Raw genomic sequence first — 19533 nt, forward strand, 5'->3', positions numbered from 1 at the left:
TGCTGCTCAGGTCCCGCCCCCGAGTCCCACCTGTCTGCTTCGCTAATAGTATGCTACTCTCCCTGTAGTCCTGCCCCTTCCGTTCGGGCACGCCCCTTAGTCCCCGCCCCCACCGTCTTTCCCTTAGGCCCCTCCTGCCGAGCCACTGCCGCTCAGGCTCCGCCCTCCACCCAGGCCCCGCCCCCTGAGCCAATGGTCCTCAAGCGGTTGGGAACGCGGTCCCCGCCCCGCCCCTGTGTCCATTGGCCCACGCCGGCGTCGCGGCGGGAGGCGAGGCGGGGCGGCGCAGCGCGGCGCCGAACAGGACGGCCGCCATCTTGTGTGGAGCCGGAGCCGGAGTCGGAGCCAGAGGCTAAGAACTAGTGTGCCCGCGAGCTGGCGGCCTAGCGCAGCCGCAGCCCAGCGGAGCCCTCTCACGCTGCCTTTCCGCGTCCGTCCCTGGCGCCCAGCCCCTCAGCCCGGCCCAGTCCGGCCTCCCCGCGGGGTCACGCGGCCGCCCCGGGGACAATGAACGGAGGATAAATGGTGCCCAAGGCAGACAGCGGTGCCTTCCTCCTGCTTTTCCTGCTCGTGCTCACCGTCACCGAGCCGCTGCGGCCAGGTGCGCGGCGCGGTGGGGGCGGTGTGGGGGGTGCGGCGGCGCGGCCAGGGTCTTCCCGGGATCTCCTTCCAACGGGAAGGGGCCGGCCGAGGCCTGGGTCTCGGGCAGCCACGCGCCCCACTCCCGGTACCGAGCTGTGAGTTTTACCTGGGTCCAGACGCCTTATACATCGTGGAAATTTGTTCTCGGGGGATGTTCCCTTCGGATCCACGTTTATTGAGAGCTGCGTGCTTTGAGATTGATGAAAGCGGGAATGATTTGCATGACTCGACTTTACTTCTGGGGCCTGGGAGTCCTTTAGACGAGGAGCTGCAACTCTTAAGCATTCCCTCCTTGCGGGTCCAGCGTCTGGTGTCAGGCTTGGGGGTGGGGGCGAGAGCGCAGCTCGTGGAGGCACCTGGTTTCATATGCTTCCGCCCGGCAGTGGCTTCATGCCGGCGTCTCAGTCCTAGGAACTCCTCGGCTATAAAGCGGTAGCTGTGTCCTTATTGTCACTCAGGTGTTGCGCTTGAGAAGTACTCGGCTCAGAGACGGGCCCAGAGGAAGTACTAGGAGTCCTTGAAGCATCCTGTGCAGGAAGCAAGCTTCTGGAGACTGCATTGCTGCTGTGTCGCCAGAGCGCGAACAGTGCCAGGCATTTAGGTGTGCTCAGTTTATGCCACGAATGATTAAATGTTTCTGGAACTTCTCTGGAGCTTGTGTTTTTATGAGTCTGTGGTGGAGAATCAGAAGGCTCCTGATAAATTTTCTCTCCTGTTCCTGATGTACCCCTCCTTCTTGAACTGTTCTAAGACAATCACACAAATCCCGCACATGCAGGACTAAGTGATCTAGGAGACACAGTGCTAGCTTGGGAACCACAATGCTTTAGAGGCCCTCAAAAACGTTTTAAGTCAGAAGGAAAAAACTAATTTTTGGTCGAACAAAATTTTTTGAATATATGTACTAACACATTCATCTTTATACCAAAAAGTATAGTTCTTACTATTTCCATGGAGGAAGGGGCCCTTGAAGGCATAAGTGTCCACCATCTTCTAGTGTGTAGAGCCGTGGGAGGGGGGGGAGGGGGAAGGGTTTTTGCCACTCCTGCACCTCTGGGCTTTTTGTCTTTGCCATTTGCATGGAATGCTCTGCCTCCTCCCCAGTGTCTACATGGTAGCCAAGGCCATGGGCCCATGCTCAACCCAGAGTCTTCAGTGATCCTTTTCTTGTTCCACTAGTAGAGCTGGTTGCTCACTGCTTTCTGGGTGGCGAGATGACTGGTTGTGAGTGTGTCTTGGGGGGAACGGAAGCCAGGACAGAGGCACCTGTGGAGGGAGGTTACGATATGGGCTGTGTGGGTTCTTGTGATTAATTGCTCACTGCATGTATAAACCTGTGGAGAAGTGAAGGTCGTCATGTCTTGGGTCCCAGTAATCAGGCCCCAGGTTGGCAGATTGGGTCACTGGGCTTGAGAGGTAAAGGTACCTGTCTTTTTTGGGGTCCACTGATTCCAGGTCTAGCATCTCTTGCCTGACTGGTACTGGTGACCAATGTCCCAGGCTGCTTTTGCCTTACCATTCTGTCCACAGAATTGTCAGCCAGCCAGCAGCAATTTAGAAGGTATCTGTTAGTGCTCGCTGCATGCCCAGCGTTAGGAATACTCAAACGATGGAGAAGAGAAAACAACTGCTCCATATAGGAGTACCTGGTGTGGAAGCGGAAACCTGTGGCATAGTGGTTAAGAGCTATGGCTGCTAACCAAAAAGTCAGCAGTGTAAATCCACCAGGCGCTCCGTGGAAACCCTGTGGAGCGGTTCTACTCTGTTCTATGGGGTCGCTATGAGTCAGAATCAACTGGACTGCAACAGGTTTGGTTTCTGGTTGGGTGTGGAAGCAGAGACCAGGTGTAAATCAACATTTTCACTACTGTGTGGTAAGCCCCACTAGTATGGGAGCTCTGAGGCCGGTCAAGCAGGGACCAGCCATTTGTACTTGGGGAAGCAGACTTCCTGGGAGACCTCACACTTAGGTCTGAGTTGGGGGGAGTAGTTCTGGTGGGGGAGCGTAGTAACCCTTTAATTCCATGTCCCTCCAAATCAGAACTTTGCAGGAGCCCCTGGGGGTATCTTGAATGGCCCTGGAAAACCCTGGCTCCAGTTGGCAATGAGGGTGGGTCTCCCTCTGGTCAGATGTTTCTCTTGTGTGCTGTGTGTGTCCCTTCACATGCTTACCCTGTGTCCTTCCTCAGAGTGCCAGGCAGGGTCCGCCGTGCTGGTGCTAGGGGGTGGAAATGCTTTTCTGGTCATAGCCTGGATTCTTTTTATCAGGGGTCTTGGCTTACAACCATACTTGAGTGTGAGTTGTGTTGACATTTTCACTATGTTAAGTCTAAGTCTTCCAATCCATGAGCATGGAATGTTCTTCTGTCGCTTTTAGTTTCTTGCAGTGGTATTTTATAGTTTTCGTTGTGTAGATCCCTTACATTCCTGGTTATGTTTATTCCTAGGTATTTTATCATTTCAGGGTTATTGTAAATGGTATTTTTTTCTTGATTTTGGAGTTTCTTGCTAGCGTAAGAGAACTCGGCTTATTTTTGTGTTGATCTTGTACCCTGCTACTTTGCTGAATTCTATTACGTCCAGTTGCTTTCTTGTGGAATCTCTGGAATCATGTTGTCTGTAAATACAAATAAAATAAATTAATAAAAATGTATTTTAACCATTTGAATACTGCCTGTGCACTTGAGTGCACACAAAATGTGCACTCAGAAATCTGATTTTGCTATGGCTGTTGTTTCTCTTGAGGTCAGCTGGCCTTCTCGTCCAAATACCACATCATGCCTCTGATTAAAATGTGGTATGAGCGTTGGATGAAACTGCTGGTAGATATTACATCACATGCGGTATAGCTGTTACTCTACTTCTGCCCCACCCTCTTTTGCCCTGGTCTTATTCCCCTCACCATAAAATATAGACTGCTTGCAGGTTGCTGTGCTTTTCTTTTCTTTTCTATTGTGCTTTCATTGAAAGTTTACAAATGAAGTCAGTCTCTGATACAAAAATTTATATACACTTTGCTGTATACTCCTAATTGCTCTCCCCCTAATAAGACAGCATACTCCTTCCCATCACTGTCTCTTTTCATGTCCACTTGGCTAGCTTCTGATCCAGTCTGCCCTCTCATCTCCCCTCCAGATAGGAGATGCCAACATAGTCTCACGTGTCTACTTCATCCAAGAAGCTCATTCTTCACCAGTATCATTTTCTATCCCATTGTCCAGCCCAATCCCTGTCTGAAGAGTTGGCTTTGGAAATGAATGGTTCCTGTCTTGGGCTAACAGGAGGTCTCGGGACTATGACCACTGGGGTCCCTCTAGTCTCAGTCAGACCATTAAGTCTGGTCTTGCTGTGCTTTTCTTGAAGGTGTCAGTGACTTAATAGAAATGCTTGGTGAGTCTACCTCTCTTCTCTTCTGTCATCTTCTAGGGTCAGATCCATTTTTTGTTGTTGTTGAGAATACACACAGCAGAACGTACACCATTTCAACAATTTCTACATGTACAACTCAGTGACATTGATTACATTTTTTGAGCTGTGCAACCATTCTTAACCTCCTTTTCCGAGTTATTCCTCCCCCTATTAACGCTAACTCCCTGCTTCCTAAGGTTCCTATCTAATCTTTCGAGTTGCTCTTGTCAGTTCGATTCTGTACAGATAAATCTTAAAATGGCACAGTACTCAAGGCAGCAGATTTGTTTTCTTAGGGCCTCATTCTCTTCTAGGATAACTATAACTTAATTAAGCGGGGCCGTCTCCCCTAAACATCCTGCCTAAGAAGAAACTGTCCTGGTTGGACAGTTGAGGATAGAGGTAACAGGTGATGGGGATGTCATCGATTGGATTTAGAAAGTGCTTGTTACTTGTGAGCGAGAAATACAAAAGTGTGGATATTGTCTGTCATTTTGTCCTGGTGTGGCATTTTCCAGCATCAGCCGGATTGCCCCCTCACGGATCTGAGAATGACTGCCGTGCCACCCTGTGTTAGGAGCCTTCCCCAGTATCCACAGACACAAGCAGAGCTGGTCAGCCACTTTTCCCTGTTGGCTGTCGTCTGCAGGCTGTTGGCTGTCGTCTGCAGAGTGTGGGGCAGGTGGATCTCGCTCAGATCCAGCTCCCAGATTCTGCAGTCAGATGTCTCTTCCCCTCTGGTGTGGAGCAGTGACATAGGGGTGGGGTGTGACTCCAGCTCAGTGATTCCCCACCTGCCCTGGGGGCTATTTGGAAATGGGTTTGGTGGCTACAGTAAAGGGGGGAGGGGAGGAGCTATTGGTATTTAGGGAGGAACATCAAAGAATTTGAGGAGCGCTGGTGGCGCAGTGATTAAGTGCTCGGCTACTAACCAGAAGGTCAGCGGTTTGAACCCGCAAACCACTCTGGGAGAAAGATGTGGCAGTCTGCTTCCGTAAAGATTATAGCCTAGGAAACCCTATGGGGCAGTTCTACTGTGTCCTGTAGGGTTGCTCTGAGTCGGAATCTGGACGGCAACGGGTTTATCAAAGAATTTGTGGACATATTTTTAAACCACAGCGGGAGTGTCTTTGTGTTGAATATGTCTTAGCTCTGCAGGCCACATCTCCCAGTTAGGTGTGTTTGCCCCCTGGTGGTCCCCTTGGGACTTTGTCTGGCCAGCCACCAGGGAGATGTTACACTGTCTAAAAGCACCTCTGCCTTCTGGCTTGTCAAAGAGGAGATGGGTCAGAATTGGTAGGTTTGGATCCAGCCCTGGAGGGAGGTTGCGTGCCCTGTATCAGAAGGCAGAGCGTCCTTGTCGGGGCAACTCTTGTTTCTGACGTGATACCTACTCAGCCACAGTGCCTTTGGAGTCGGGGTTTTGATGACAGAGCCTAGCACCTGGTGCCCAGAGCCTGGGTTCCTGTTCCAGTTCTGCTGCTGCCAGCTTGAGGCAGGACCTAGAGTAAATGAGTGTCTCCAAATATTTGTTTCTCTGTGGTTTTAAACTCATGTCTTATTTTAATAAATATAATAGTTTTAAGCCTTCCTTTAACTTTTACTAATAAAACTTCCATTCCTTTCAATTTTCTGTGAACCCTGAGAGTCTCCCTGTTTGAACCCTGGGCCCTCATGTATGAGAATCACTGGCTAGACGGTCTCTGAGCTCTGGCAGCTGGAAGTTCAGATGCTGGTGTCCTGCCCACTCCAACCCTGACTGTTGCCCACCAGAGAATGCTGGTGAGGCTCTGCAGCATCGATTGGGAGTTGCTTCTGAGACATAGTGACAGGGCCAAGCTCTGCCCGTACTGGCCACGCCCCTCTTGCCCTGTCCAGTCAGAACCCAGTTGATGTCCCTTTTGGAGCACCTGCCTCTTCAAAGTGATGGGATTGGTGAAACTGTGATGGCCAGGCACACTTCCCCCACCCACCCCCCCACTGGATTTTTCAAAAAAAATTTTATTGTGCTTTAAGTGAAAGTTTATAAATCAAAGCAAGTCTCTCACACAAAAACTTACATACACCTTGCTAACGTACTTCCAATTGCTCTCCCCCGTACTCCCATTTACTCTCCCCCTAATGAGACAGTCTGCTCCCTCCCTCCACTCTCTCTTTTCATGTCCATTTCGCCAGCTTCTAACCCCCTCTACCCTCTCATCTCCCCTCCAGGGAGGAGATGCCAGCATAGTCTCACGAAGCTCACTCCTCCTCACCAGCATCCCACTCCAACCCATTGTCCAGTCCAATCCCTGTCTGAAGAGCTGGTTTTGGGAATGGCTCCTGTCCTGGAGCAACAGAAGGTCTGGGGGCCATGACCACCGGGGTCCATCGAGTCTCGGTCAGACCATTAAGTCTGGTCTTTTTATAAGAATTTGGGGTCTGGAAAAAAAATTTTTTTTTTTTTTTTTTTTAATCCCACTGCTCTCCTGCTCCCTCAGGGGTTCTCTGTTGTGTTCCCTGTCAGGGCAGTCATCGGTTGTAGCCAGGCACCATCTAGTTCTTCTGGTCTCAGGCTGATGTAGTCTCTGGTTTATGTGGCCCGTTCTGTCTCTTGGGCTGTTAATTACCTTGTGTCCTTGGTGTTCTTCATTCTCCTTTGATCCAGAAGGGTTGAGAGTAATTGATGCATCTCAGATGGCCGCTTACTAGCGTTTAAGACCCCAGACGCCTCTCTTCAAGGTGGGATGGAGAATGTTTTCTTAATAGACTTTATTATGCCAACTGACTTAGATATCTCCTGAAACCATGGTCCCCAGACCCCTGCCCCTGCTACGCTGGCCTTTGAAGCATTCAGTTTATTCAGGAAACTGCTTTGCTTTTGATTTAGTTCAGTTGTGCTGACCTCGCCTGTATTGTGTGTTATCTTTCCCATCACCTAAAGTAGTTCTTATCTACTATTTAATTAGTGAATACCCTTCTCCCACCCTCCCTCCCTCCCCCCTCTCGTAACCATCAAAGAATATTTTCTTCTCTGTTTAAACTGTTTCTTGAGTTCTTGTAGTAGTGGTCTCATACAGTATTTGTCCTTTTGCAACTGACTGATTTCACTCAGCATAATGTCCACACTTTTATTGGTTTTTCATTTGGGTTCTGTGACCACCCAGAAAGTTAGGAGGGCAGGGAAGGGCAAGAATTATCACCTCCACATTTTACAGATGAGGGAATGGAGCCTCAGAGAGGCTGAGCAGGTGTCACAGCTGAGTTGGGGCCTCACTGCAACCTGGAAGCTGAGATCTGTGGTTTGTCTTGTGACAGATCTGTGGGGCCTCTTTCAAAGCGGATCTCTCCATACATCCTTCCAGGAGGGCTTGGGAGCTTACAGGCAGCATATGGCTGATGGTGCTGCTGCAGGGGGTGCTGGGGAAGGCTGGGAGTGGCCCTTGGATCTTATGAAAATGGCAAACAACATTTAGAATAATCAGGGCAGGCAGGGGGGTTGGTAATCCATTCACAGTGGATTCCAGAATGATTTCATGTGGATTCTTACAAATGTTTGGTAGTGCTTTGTCCTTCCCTTCTGGTTCCATCCTTACCAGGTCCATTTTGTCTCCTGGTGCTGACTGATATACTGAGAAACTCTTCTCCATTGTTCACAGTATCCATTCCCAGGGCCATAGCTCATCTTGTGAAGCCCACTGTTACCGGTCCTTCTGTACCTTTTGGTCTCATCTCCTGCTGGGCCCTTCGTATTCCCTGGGCTCCAGCCAGAGTGGAGCAGTATTTCTCAGAGCATGCACGGCACCCTTCCTGCTTTGCTGCACTTGCTCAGGCTGGGCCCGTTGGCCTGTAGGCCTTCCCCATGGTCTCTGGTTGTTTAGGTGCTGTCCATCTCTGAGACTGATTCGAGCCCCTTCTTGACTGTCTAGGCCTCCAGTTAACAGCAGCATTAATTGGGCTTCATTGCTGAGACACAGTGTCAGGTCCAAGCTCTTCACCCTCTTACCTGAGAACAGAAGGTAACCATTTCCCCTCAGGGGCCCACTTAGCAGAGGTGCTGTCTGTTTTGTGTGTTAGTTATTTCTGTTATTGCCAGTGGTCTCTGTCCCCTATTGAAGGTGTGCAGAGAAAGGAGCACACTAGCCTGAGTAATGTGGTGCTAGGGCCGGATCCCAGTGTCCTACCAAAACCAAAACCGAACCCATTGCCGTCGAGTCATAGTGACCCTACAGGACAGAGTAGAACTGCTCCCACAGAGTTGCCAAGGAGTGCATGGCAGATTTGAATTTCCAACCCTTTTGTTAGCAGCTGCAGCGCTTAACCACCATGCCACCAGGGTTTCCCAGTGTCTGATTTCTTGAAGCTATTGGATTCACTTAGTACAGCAGGGCCCAGGTGGCCTTTACTTTCACATACTTTCCCTATTGCCAGTGGTTTAAGTGTGGTGCTTGATAAAATACCCCTTTCTCATTAATGCCTCCTATAGAGGGCATAATGAGAACCCTTTGGAAGGACTGGCTGGGAAGCTGCTAGTTACTCTTCATAAGGATGACTGATCTCTTGAAGCTGAGCTGCCCAGCTGGGGAATGGGCCTGCTGGGAAAGTTGTGATTTCCTGGTACCTGGGGACACTCCAGGGCATGGTGGCCACTTCTGCAGGTGTGAAGGGCTGGGTCTCAGGTAACTCAGAGAACTCTGGCAGAGACTCATTGGAGTTGGCTGTGGGCAGTGGGAAAAGATGGAATAGAATTTTCTCCTGTGTTTTTTTAGCTGGAAACCTTTTGATCTTGGACATGTATGCTTCCGCACATCCTGTCTTCCTCTCTTTCTTTGTAGGCAAATATTGAGAAATCAATTCCAAACAATTTAGGCAGCATGCTAAATTTCGTACAGTAATTTGAGACAGCTCAGTTTACGTAATTTAAAATGAGGCCAAGCCTTTCTGACAAAAAAGAGATTGAATCTGAGAAGGAATCACTTGCAGAGAATTTCTGCAGGACCATGAATCCTCCAATTCTCAGACACTGGGTGGTCTAAAGCAGTAGCTCTCCAACTGTGACCAGAGGTCTCTGGGAGGGTCCCTGAGACTCTTCCAGGGGTTTTTGAGGTCAGAACTACTTTCATAATAATACCAAGATGTTACTTGCCTTTTTTTTTTTTTCTCATTTTTCACAAGGATATAGTGGCCTTTTCTAGTGATTACTTGATGTGTGATGATGTCATTGCTCTGATGGCTAATGGAACAATGGAACATGTGCTTGGGATTTTCTCTCTTTATTGAGGTAAAATATAGCAAAATTTGCCATTTTAGCCATTTTTATGTGACATTAGTCACATTCACCATGTTGTGCTTCCATCACCACTATTTCTATAAGTTTTTCATCACCCGGAACAGAAACTCAGTGCCTCTTAAGCAATAACTCCTGTTTCCCCCTCCCCCCAGCCCCAGGTAGTGACTAATAAACTTTCGTCTCTATGCACTGGGCTATTTTAGATATTTCATATCAAAAAACAAACTCATTGCTCTCCAGTTGATTCTGACTCAAAGTGATCCTGGAGGACAGAGTAGAACTGCCTCATAGGGTTTCTAAGGAGCAGCTGGTAGATACGAACTGCTGACTTTTTGGTTAGCAGCTTGACTTCTTAACTGTTGAGCCACCAGGGCTCCAAGATATTTCATATAAGTGGGACCATACAATATTTATCCTTTTGTGTCTGACTTATTTGACTCAGCTAATGTTTTCCAGGTTCACGCACGTTGTAGCATGTATCAGAACTTTATTTCTTTTTATAGCTGAACAATATTTCATTGTATTTATATACCGCATTTTGTTTATCCATTCATGTATTGATGGACTCTTGGATTGTTTCAGCCTTTCGGCTATTGTGATAATGCTGCAATGAAAGTGCTGGATACGTGTCTGAATTCTTGCTTTCAGTTCTTTTGGGTATATACCTAGGAGAGGAATTGCTGAGTAATTCCGTGTTTAAATTTTTGAGGAACTGCCAGACTGTTTTCCACAGTGACTGGATCATTTTACATTCCCATCAGCTGTGAGTGAAGGTTCCACTTTCTCCATATCCTTGACAGCACTTGTTATTTATTTATTTAAAAAATTTTGATAACAGCCATTCTAGTGGGTGTGCGGAAACCCTGGTGGCGTAGTGGTTAAGTGCTACGGCTGGTAGCCAGAGGGCTGGCAGTTCGAATCTGCCAGGCGCTCCTTGGAAACTCTGTGGGGCAGTTCTACTCTGTCCTGTAGGGTCACTATGAGTCAGAATTGACTCGACAGCACTGGGTTTGGTTTTGGTTTAATGACATTGAGCATTTTTTCATTTGCTTACTGGCCATTTTTGTATCTTCTTTGCAGAAATCTCTATTCAAGTTCTTTGCCCATTTTTTAATTGTGTTTGTCTTTTTGTTGTTGAGTTGTAGGAGGTTTTTATATATTCTGGATATTAAACTCTTACCAGATACATGATTTCCGGATATTTTCTCTTGGTTTGTAAGTTGTCTTTTCACTTTCTTGATAAAGCCCTCGATGCACAAAAGGTTTTTATTTTGATGAAGTCCAATTTTTTTTCTTTTATTGTTTATGCTTTTGCTGTTGTATCTAAGAATCCATTGCCAAATATAAGGTCCTAAAGATTTACTCCTACATCTTCTAAGAGTTTTGTGGAGATTGATCCAGTTTGAGATTTTTGTATACGGTGTGAAGTAGGGGTCCAACTTAATTCTTTTGCATGTGAAATTGAAGTGTCTTTGGAGGAACAAAAGTTTTTAATTTTGATGAAGTGCAATTTCTCAACCTTTTCTTTGGTGGATAATGCTTTTGGTGTATGTATCTAAGGAACCTTTGTCTAACCTAAGGTCATGAAGATTTTCTTCTAGAAATTTTAGTTTTGGGCTTTACATTTAGGTCTGTGATCCATTTTGAGTTAATTTCTGTAAGTAGTAACAATAGATTGTTGTTGTTGTTATGTGCTTTCGAGTCAGCTCCAATTCATAACAACCCCGTGCACAAAAGAACGAAACACTGCCTGTTCCTGCACCATCCTCAAAGTTGTTATGCTTGAGCCCACTGTTGGAGCCACTGTGTCAGTCTATCTCATTGAGAGTCTTCCTCTTTTTTGTTGGCCCTCTACTCCACCAAGCATGATGTCCTTCTCCAGGGACTGATAATCCTGATAACATGTCCAAGGTATGTGAGATGTAGCCTCACCATCCTTGCTTCTAAGAAGCATTCTGGCTGTACTTCTTCCAAGACAGACTGGTTCATTCTTTTGCCAGCCTGAGGTATATTCCATATTCTTTGCCAACACCGCTATTCAGAGGTGTCAGTTCTTCATCTTCCTTATTTATTTTCCAGTTTTCACATGCATATGAGGCCATTGAAAACACCATGGCTTGGGTCAGGCACACCTTAGTCTTCAAGGTGACATCGTTGCTTTTCATCACTTTAGGGAGGTCCTTTGCAGCAGATTTGCTCAGTGAAATGCATCTTTTGATTTCTTGACTGCTGCTTCCTTGGGCGTTGATTGTGGATCCAAGAAAAATGAAATCCTTGACAACTTCAACCTTTTCTCCATTTATCATGATGTTCCTTATTGGTCCTATTGTGAGGATTTTTGTTTTCTTTATGTTGAGGTGTAATCCATACTGAAAGCTGTGGTCTTTGATCTTCATCAGTGAGTGCTTCAAGTCCTCTTCACTTCTGGCAACAAAGGTTGTGTCATCTGCATAATGCAGGTTGTTAATGAGTCTTCCTCTAATCCTGATGCCCGGTTCCTCTTCTTATAGTCCAGCTTCTAGGATTATTTGCACAGCATACAGATTGAATGTTGTTGTTGTTATTAGGTGCCATCAAGTTGATTCCGACTAATAGCGATCCTGTGTACCACAGAACGAAACACTGCCCAGTCCTGCACCATCCTTAAAATCATTGTTATGCTTGAGCCCATTGTTGCAGGCATTGTGTCAGTCCATCTCATTGAGGGTCTTCCTCTTTTCTGTTGACGCTGTTCTTTACCAAGCATGATGTCCTTCTCCAGGGACTAATCCATAATTAAGGTTGTGGTCATTGATCTTCATCAGTAAGGGCTTCAAGTCCTCTTCACTTTCAACAAGCAAGGTTGTGTCATCTGCATAATGCAGGTTGTTAATCAGTCTTCCTCCAATCCTGATGCCCCATTCTTCTTCATATAGTCTAGCTTCTCAGATTATTTGCTCAGCATACAGATTGAATAGGTATGGGGAAAGGATACAACCCTGATGCACACCTTTCTTGACTTTAAACCACTCAGTATCCCCTTTTTTTGTCCGAATGACTGTCTCTTGATCTATGTACAGATTCCTCATAAGCACAATTAAGTGTTCTGGAATCCTCATTCGTCACAATGTTATCCGTAATTCGTTATGTTCCACACAGTTGAATGCCTTTGCATAGTCAATAAAACATAAGTAAACATCTTTCTGGTATTCTCTGCTTTCAGCCAGGATCCATCTGACATCAGCAGTGATATCCATGGTTCCACATCCTCTTCTGAATCTGGCCTGAATTTCTGGCAGTTCCCTGTCAGTATACTGCTTAGGTGCTTTTGAATGATCTTCAGGAAAATTTTGCTTGCATGTGATATTAATGATACTGTTTGAGAATTTTCACGTTCGGTTGGATCACCTTTCTTGGGAATAGGCATAAATATGGATCTCTTCCAGTTGGTTGGCCAGGTAGCTGTCTTCCAAATTCTTGGCCAGCTCTTACGCTTTTGCTGTTGTATCTAAGAATCCATTGCCAAATATAAGGTCCTAAAGATTTACTCCTACATCTTCCAAGAGTTTTGTGGAGATTGATTCAGTTTGAGATTTTTGTATATGGTGTGAGGTAGGGGTCCAACTTAATTCTTTTGCATGTGAAATTGAAGTGTCTTTTGAGGAACAAAAGTTTTTAATTTTGATGAAGTGCAATTTCTCAACCTTTTTTTTTGGTGTATGTATCCAAGAAATCTTTGTCTAACCAAATTCTTGGCATAGACAAGTGAGCAGTTCCAGTGCTGCTTCCCTTTGTTGAAACATCTCAACTGGTGTTCTGTCAATTCCTGGAGCCTTGTTTTTCACCAGTGCCTTCAGTGCACTTTGACCTCTTTCTTCAGTACCATTGGTTCCTGCTCATATGCTACCTCTTGAAATGGTTAAACAGTGACCAAATCGTTTTGGTATAGTGACTCTGTATTCCTTCCATCTTCTTTTGATGCTTCCTCAGTTGTTTAACATTTTCCCCATAGAATCCTTCAGTATTACAACTCGAGGCTTGAATTTTTTGTTCAATTCTTTCAGCTTGAGAAATGACGAGTGTGTTCTTCCTTTTTGGTTTTCCATCTGCAGGGGTTTGCATGGGTCGTTATAATACTTAGTGTTCTCGAGGTGCCCTTTGAAATCTTCTGTTCAGTTCCTTTACTTCATCATTTCTTCCTTTTGCTTTAGCTGCTGGAAGTTCAAGAGCAAGTTTCAGAGTCTCCTCTGACGTCCATCTTGGTCTTTTCTTTCTTTCCTGTCTTTTCAATGACCTATTGCTTTCTTCATGTATGATGTCCTTGCACAGCTTATCTGGTCTTGGGTCATTAGTGTTCAACATGTCAAACCTATTCTTGAGATGATCTCTAAATTCAGGTGGGATATGCTCAAGGTTATGCTTTGACTCTTGTGGAGTTGTTCTAGTTTTCTTCAGTTTCAACTTGAATTTGCATAGGAGCAAATGATGGTCTGTTCCACAGTTGGCCCCGGCCTTGTTCTAACTGACATCGAGCTTTTCCATTGTCTCTTTCCACAGGTGCGGTCGATACCTGTGTATTCCATCTGGCGAGGTACACGCTTATAGCTGCCGTTTATGTTGGTGAAAAAAGGTGTTTGCAATGAAGAGGTTGTTGGTCTTGCAAAATTCTGTCATGGGATCTCGGGCATAATTTCTGTCACCAAGGCCACATTTCCCAACTACCAGTCCTTCTTCTTTGTCTCCAACTTTCGCATTCCAATCACCAGTAATTATCAGTGCATGCTGATTGCATGTTTGATCAGTTTCAGACTGCAGAAGTTGGTAAAAATCTTGAATTTCTTTATCTTTGGCCTTAGTGGTTGGTGTGTAAATTTGAACAGTAGTTTTATTAACTGGTCTTCCTTGTAGGCATATGGATATTATCCGATCACTGACAGTGTTGTATTTTCAGGATAGATCTTAAAATGTTCTTTTTGACCATGAATGCAACGCCATTCCTCTTCAATTTGTCATTCCTGGCATGGTATATCATATGATTGTCTGATTCAGTATGACCAATACCAGTCCATTTCAGCTTGGATATCAGTGTTTATGCATTCCATTTCATTTCTGATGATTTCCAATTTTCCTAGATTCATACTTCGTACATTCCATGTTCCAGTTTTTCATGGACGTTTCTAGCCATTTCTTCTCATTTTGAGTTGTGCCAGGTCAGCAAATGAAGGTCCTGAAAGCTTGACTCCATCCAAATCGTTAAGGTTGACTCTCCTTTGAGGAGGCAGCTCTTCTCCAGTCATATTTTGAGTGCCTTCCAACCTGAGGGGCTCATCTTCTCGCACTATATCAGATGATGTTCTGCTGCTATTCATAAGGTTTTTATTGGCTAATTCTTTTCGGCAGTAGACCGCCGGGTCCTTCTTTCTGGTCTTAGTCTGGAAGCTCAGTTGAAACCTGTCGGTCATGTACGGCCCTGCTGGTGTATGAATACCGGTGGCATAGCCTCCAGTATCACAGCAACATGAAAGCCACCACAGTATGACAGACTGACAGATGTGGGGGGGACAAATAGGTTAAAATTCTTTTTTTGTTTGTTTCATATATGGGTATCCAGTTTTCCATACCATTTATTGAAAGGAATGTCGTTTCTTCGGTGAATTACCTTTGCACCTTTGTCATAAGTCAGTTGCCCACACGTATGTAGGGGTCTGTTTACATCTTGGTCTTCTTGTCTGTCTTGATGCTTATACCACACTGTCTTGATCATTGTACCCTTATAGTAAATTTTGAAGTTAGGTAGTATAAGCTCTCCAACTTTGTTCTTCCTTTTCAAAGTTGTTTGGCTACTCTGAGTCTTTTGCATTCTTTATGAATTTTAGGATCAGTTTGTAGATTTCTACAAAAAGGCTTCCTGGGATTTTTTTTTTTTTTTTAATTTTTATTAAGCTTCAAGTGAACATTTACCATTCCAATCAGTCTGTCACATGTAGGTTTACATACATCTTACTCCCTTCTCCCACTTGCTCTCCCCCTATTGAGTCAGCCCTTACAGTCTCTCGTTTCGTGCCAATTTTGCCATCTTCCCTCTCTCTCTATCTTCCCATCCCCCCTCCAGTCAAGAGTTGCCTACACACTCTCCCGTGTCCACCTGATTTAATTAGCTCACTCTTCATCAGCATCTCTCTCCCCTCCACTGACCAGTCCTTTTGATGCCTGATGATTTGTCTTCGGGGATGGTTCCTGTCCTGTGCCATCAGAAGTTCTGGGGAGCATTGTCTCTGGGGTTCCTCTAGTCGCAATGATACCATTAGGTGTGGTCTTTTAATGAGAATTTGGGGTCTGTATCCCATTGGTCTCCTGCTCCCTCAGGAGTTGTCTGTTGTGCTCCCTGACAGGACAGACATCGTTTGTGGCCGGGCACCAACTAGTTCTTCTGGTCTCAGGATAATGTAGGTCTCTGGTTCATGTGGCCCTTTCTGTCTCTTGGGTTCTTCAGTTGTCGTGTGACCTTGGTGTTTCCTGGGATTTTGATTGGGGTTGCATTGAATCTATAGATCAATTTGGGGAGGGTCGATATCTTAACAATATTGAATCTGCCAATTCATGAACATGATAGATTTCTGTGTATGTCACATCTTTTAAAAATTTCAGCAGTGTTTTGTAATTTTCAGTGTACAGGTCTTGTACATCTTTTGTTAGATTTATTTATAGCTATTTCATATATTTTGAAGGTATTATGAATGGTAATTTTTTTACAGCTTCTGGAAGAGTTTGTATAGAATTGGTATTGTTTCTTCATTAAATTCTTGGTAGAATTCCCCAGTGAAGGCATCTGGGCATGAGACTTTATGCAAAAGTTTTATGCAGGATCATTTTATTACTTGTATTTTTTGTCTTTCCTATGGAATATACCACTGGCAGTACCAGTTTCCCTCCAGCCGATTCTGACTCTTGGTGACTCTACCGTATGTTGCAGAGTAGGACTGCACTTTGTTGGGTTTTTTAAGCTGTGACCCTTCAGAAGCAGATCACCAGGCCTTTCGTCCCAGGTGCCTCTGGGTGGGTTCGAACTTCTAATCTTTTGGTTAGTGGTCAAGTGCTTAAGTCTTCGCACCTAGGGGGTATGTGAAAGGTTTTTTTTTTTTTTTTTTTAATACTATTTTAATAGTGTTTTCGGTCAAAGTTTACACAGCAGATTAGATTCTCATTCAACAGTTTCTACATGGATTGTTCAGTGACATTGGTTACATTTTTCATAATGTATGAACATTCTCATTACTCCTTTTCTGGTTGTTCCATTTCCAATAATCTAGTTTCCCTGGCCCTAACCTTTTCATCTTTGTTTTAAAGTAATTGTTGACTGTTTCGTCTTGTATAGATTTTTTTTAAAGGAGCACAGTCCTCACAGGTGATATTCTTTGTTTGATAAGCCAATCTGTTATTTAGCTAACACGTGACGTCAGGGGCTAATTTCAGTTCAAGGATTCAAGAGTATCTCAGGGCAATCATCTCTGGGAGTCCTCTAGCCTCATCTGGTCCAGTAAGTCTAGACTTTTTTTTTTATTATTATTTTTCGTTGTCGAAAATATATACAGCAAAATATATACCAGTTCAACTGTTTCTACATGTACAGTTCAGTGACATTGATTATATTCTTCCAGTTGTGCAACCATTCTTACCCTCCCTCCTTTGCTGAGTTGTTACTCTCCATTAACATAAACTCACTGCCCACTAAGTTTCCTATCTAATCTTCCGAGTTGCTGTTGTCACTTTGATCCCAAATAGATGGTTCTTTAAAGAGCATAATGTTCAAGGTGGACATTTTTTGCTAGTTAAGCTGAACTATTGTTTGATTTTAAGTCTGGATTTTTATATGCAAACGTGTTAAAGTAGAAGTTAAATTTCTTTTATGACTGTAGGCTGTTCAGGTTATTGGTTCTTTTTTTTTTTTGGTTTTAACAAGGTGAAGTTTATTCTCTCACGGTCTAGGAGTCTAGAAGTACAAATTCAGGGAGTCAGCTCCAGGAGAAGGTTTCCTCTCTGTTGGCTCTGGAGGAAGATTCTTTGTCATCAGTCTTGCCCTGGTCGAGGAGCTTCTCAGGCACAGGGACCCCAGATCCAAAGGATGCACTCTGCTCCAGTCAGTGCTTTCTTGGCGGTATAAGGGCCCCATGTCTCTCTGCTCCCTTCTCTCTCCTGTATTTCAAAAGAGGTTGACTCAAGACACAACCTAATCTTCTAGACTGGGTCCTGCCTCATTAACATAACTACCTCTAATTCTTCCTCATTAACATCATAGAGGCAGGATTTACAACACATAGGAAAATCACATCAGGTGACAAGATGGTGAACAATCAAACAATGCTGGGAATCATGGCCTAGCCAAGTTGACAGACGTTTTGGGAGGGCACAATTCAATCCATGACAGATGGTCTTGAAAGGAGGGCTACACTTGAAACAGAGAAAGCAGGAATGAAGCAGGCCTCTGGACACTTCACACCTGCAGCCCATAGTACCTGAGGTTCTTACAGCAGGGATTTAAGTTTCTTCAACTCTACTACCTTGTGTGACCGCACCCACAGCCATGGCCTTCACCTAGCCTTCTGCCAGGTCAGATCACTGCAACTGCCTCATTGCTGGACTTTTTTTTTTTTTTTTTTAATTGTGCTTTAACTAAAAGTTGACAAATGAAGTCAGTCTCTCACACAAAAACTTAAATACATCGTGCTACGTAATTTCCAATTGCTTTCCTCCTAAAGAGACAGCTTGCTCCCTCCCTCCATTTTCTCTTTTCGTGTTCATTTTGCCAGCTTCTAACCCGCTCTACCCTCTCCTCTCCCCTCCAGGGAGGAGATGCCAACATAGTCTCAAGTGTCCACCTGATCCAAGAAGCTCACTCCTCACCAGCATCCCTCTCCAACCCATTGTCCAGTCCCATCCCTGTCTGAACAGTTGGCCTTGGAAATGGTTCCTGTCCTGGGTCAACAGAAGACCTGGGGGCCCTGACCGCCGGGGTCCTTCTAGTCTCAGTCAGACCATTATGTCTGGTCTTTTTATGAGAATTTGGGGTCTGCATCCCACTGCTCTCCTGCTCCCTCAGGGGTTTTCTGTTGCATTCCCTGTCAGGGCAGTCATCCGTTGTAGTCGGGCACCAACTAGCTCTTCTGGTCTCAGGCTGATGTAGTCTCTGGTTTATGTGGCCCTTTCTGTCTCTTGGGCTCGTAATTACCTTGTGACCTTGTGTCCTTGGTGTTCTTCATTCTCCTTTGATCCAGGAGGGTTGAGACCAATTGATGCATCTTAGATGGCCACTTGTTAGCCTTTAAGACCCCAGTTGCCACTCTGAAGTGGGATGCAGAATGTTTTCTTAACAGATTTTATTATGCCAATTGACTTAGATGTCCCCTGAAACCATGGTCCCCAAACCCCCGCCTCTGCTACACTGGCCTTTGAAGCATTCAGTTTATTAAGGAAACTTCTTTGCTTTTGGTTTAGTCTGGTTGTGCTGACCTCCCCTGTATTGTGTGTTGTCTTTTCCATCGCCTAAAGTAGTCCTTATCTACTGTCTAGTTAGTGAATACCACCTCCTACCCCCCTCCCTCCCCCTCTCATAACTATCAAAGAGTATTTTCTTCTCTATTTAAACTGTTTCTCCAGTTCTTAGAATAGTGGTTTCATACAGTATTTGTCCTTTTGCAGCTGACTAATTTCACTCAACATAATACCTTCCAGATTTCTCCATGTTATGAAATGATTCACAGATACATCACTGTTCTTTATCGATGCTTAGTATTCCATTGTGTGAATATACCATAATTTATTTTTCTCTTCATCCATTGGTGGGCACCTTGGTTGCTTCCATCTTTTTGCCATTGTAAAGAGTGCTGCAGTGAACATGGATGTGCATGTATCTGTTTGTGTAAAGGCTCTTATCGCTCTAGAATATATTCCAAAAAGTGGGATTGCTGGATCATATGGTAGTTCTATTTCTAGCTTTTTAAGGAAGCGCCAAATCGATTTCCAAAGTGGATATACCATTTTACATTCCCACCAGCAGTGTGTAAGTGTTGCAGTCTCTCCACAGCCTCTCCAACATTTATTGTTTTGTATTTTTTTTTGCTTAATGCCAGCCTTGTTGAAGTGAGGTGAAATCTCATAGTAGTTTTAATTTACATTTCTCTAATGGCTAATGATCGTGAGCATTTCGTCATGTACCTGTTAGCTACTTAATGTCTTCC

General features: G+C 44.9%; 1 protein-coding gene across 3 annotated transcripts in view; it reads left to right on the forward strand.

The window, feature by feature from the left end:
- Positions 1–244: 244 nt before the first annotated feature.
- The window catches only part of DGCR2 (DiGeorge syndrome critical region gene 2), a 160203-nt gene continuing 140914 nt past the window's right edge, over positions 245–19533 (forward strand). The window contains exon 1 of one of the 3 annotated variants that reach the window (XM_049866964.1): positions 245–601. In XM_049866964.1, coding sequence (XP_049722921.1) covers positions 523–601 — 79 coding nt within the window. In that variant the 5' untranslated portion in view covers positions 245–522. The remainder of the gene's footprint in view (positions 602–19533) is intronic. The other 2 variants (XM_049866962.1, XM_049866963.1) reach the window with 2 other exon arrangements.

Source organism: Elephas maximus, chromosome 22 (assembly GCF_024166365.1).
Source record: "Elephas maximus indicus isolate mEleMax1 chromosome 22, mEleMax1 primary haplotype, whole genome shotgun sequence".
NCBI lineage: Eukaryota > Metazoa > Chordata > Mammalia > Proboscidea > Elephantidae > Elephas > Elephas maximus.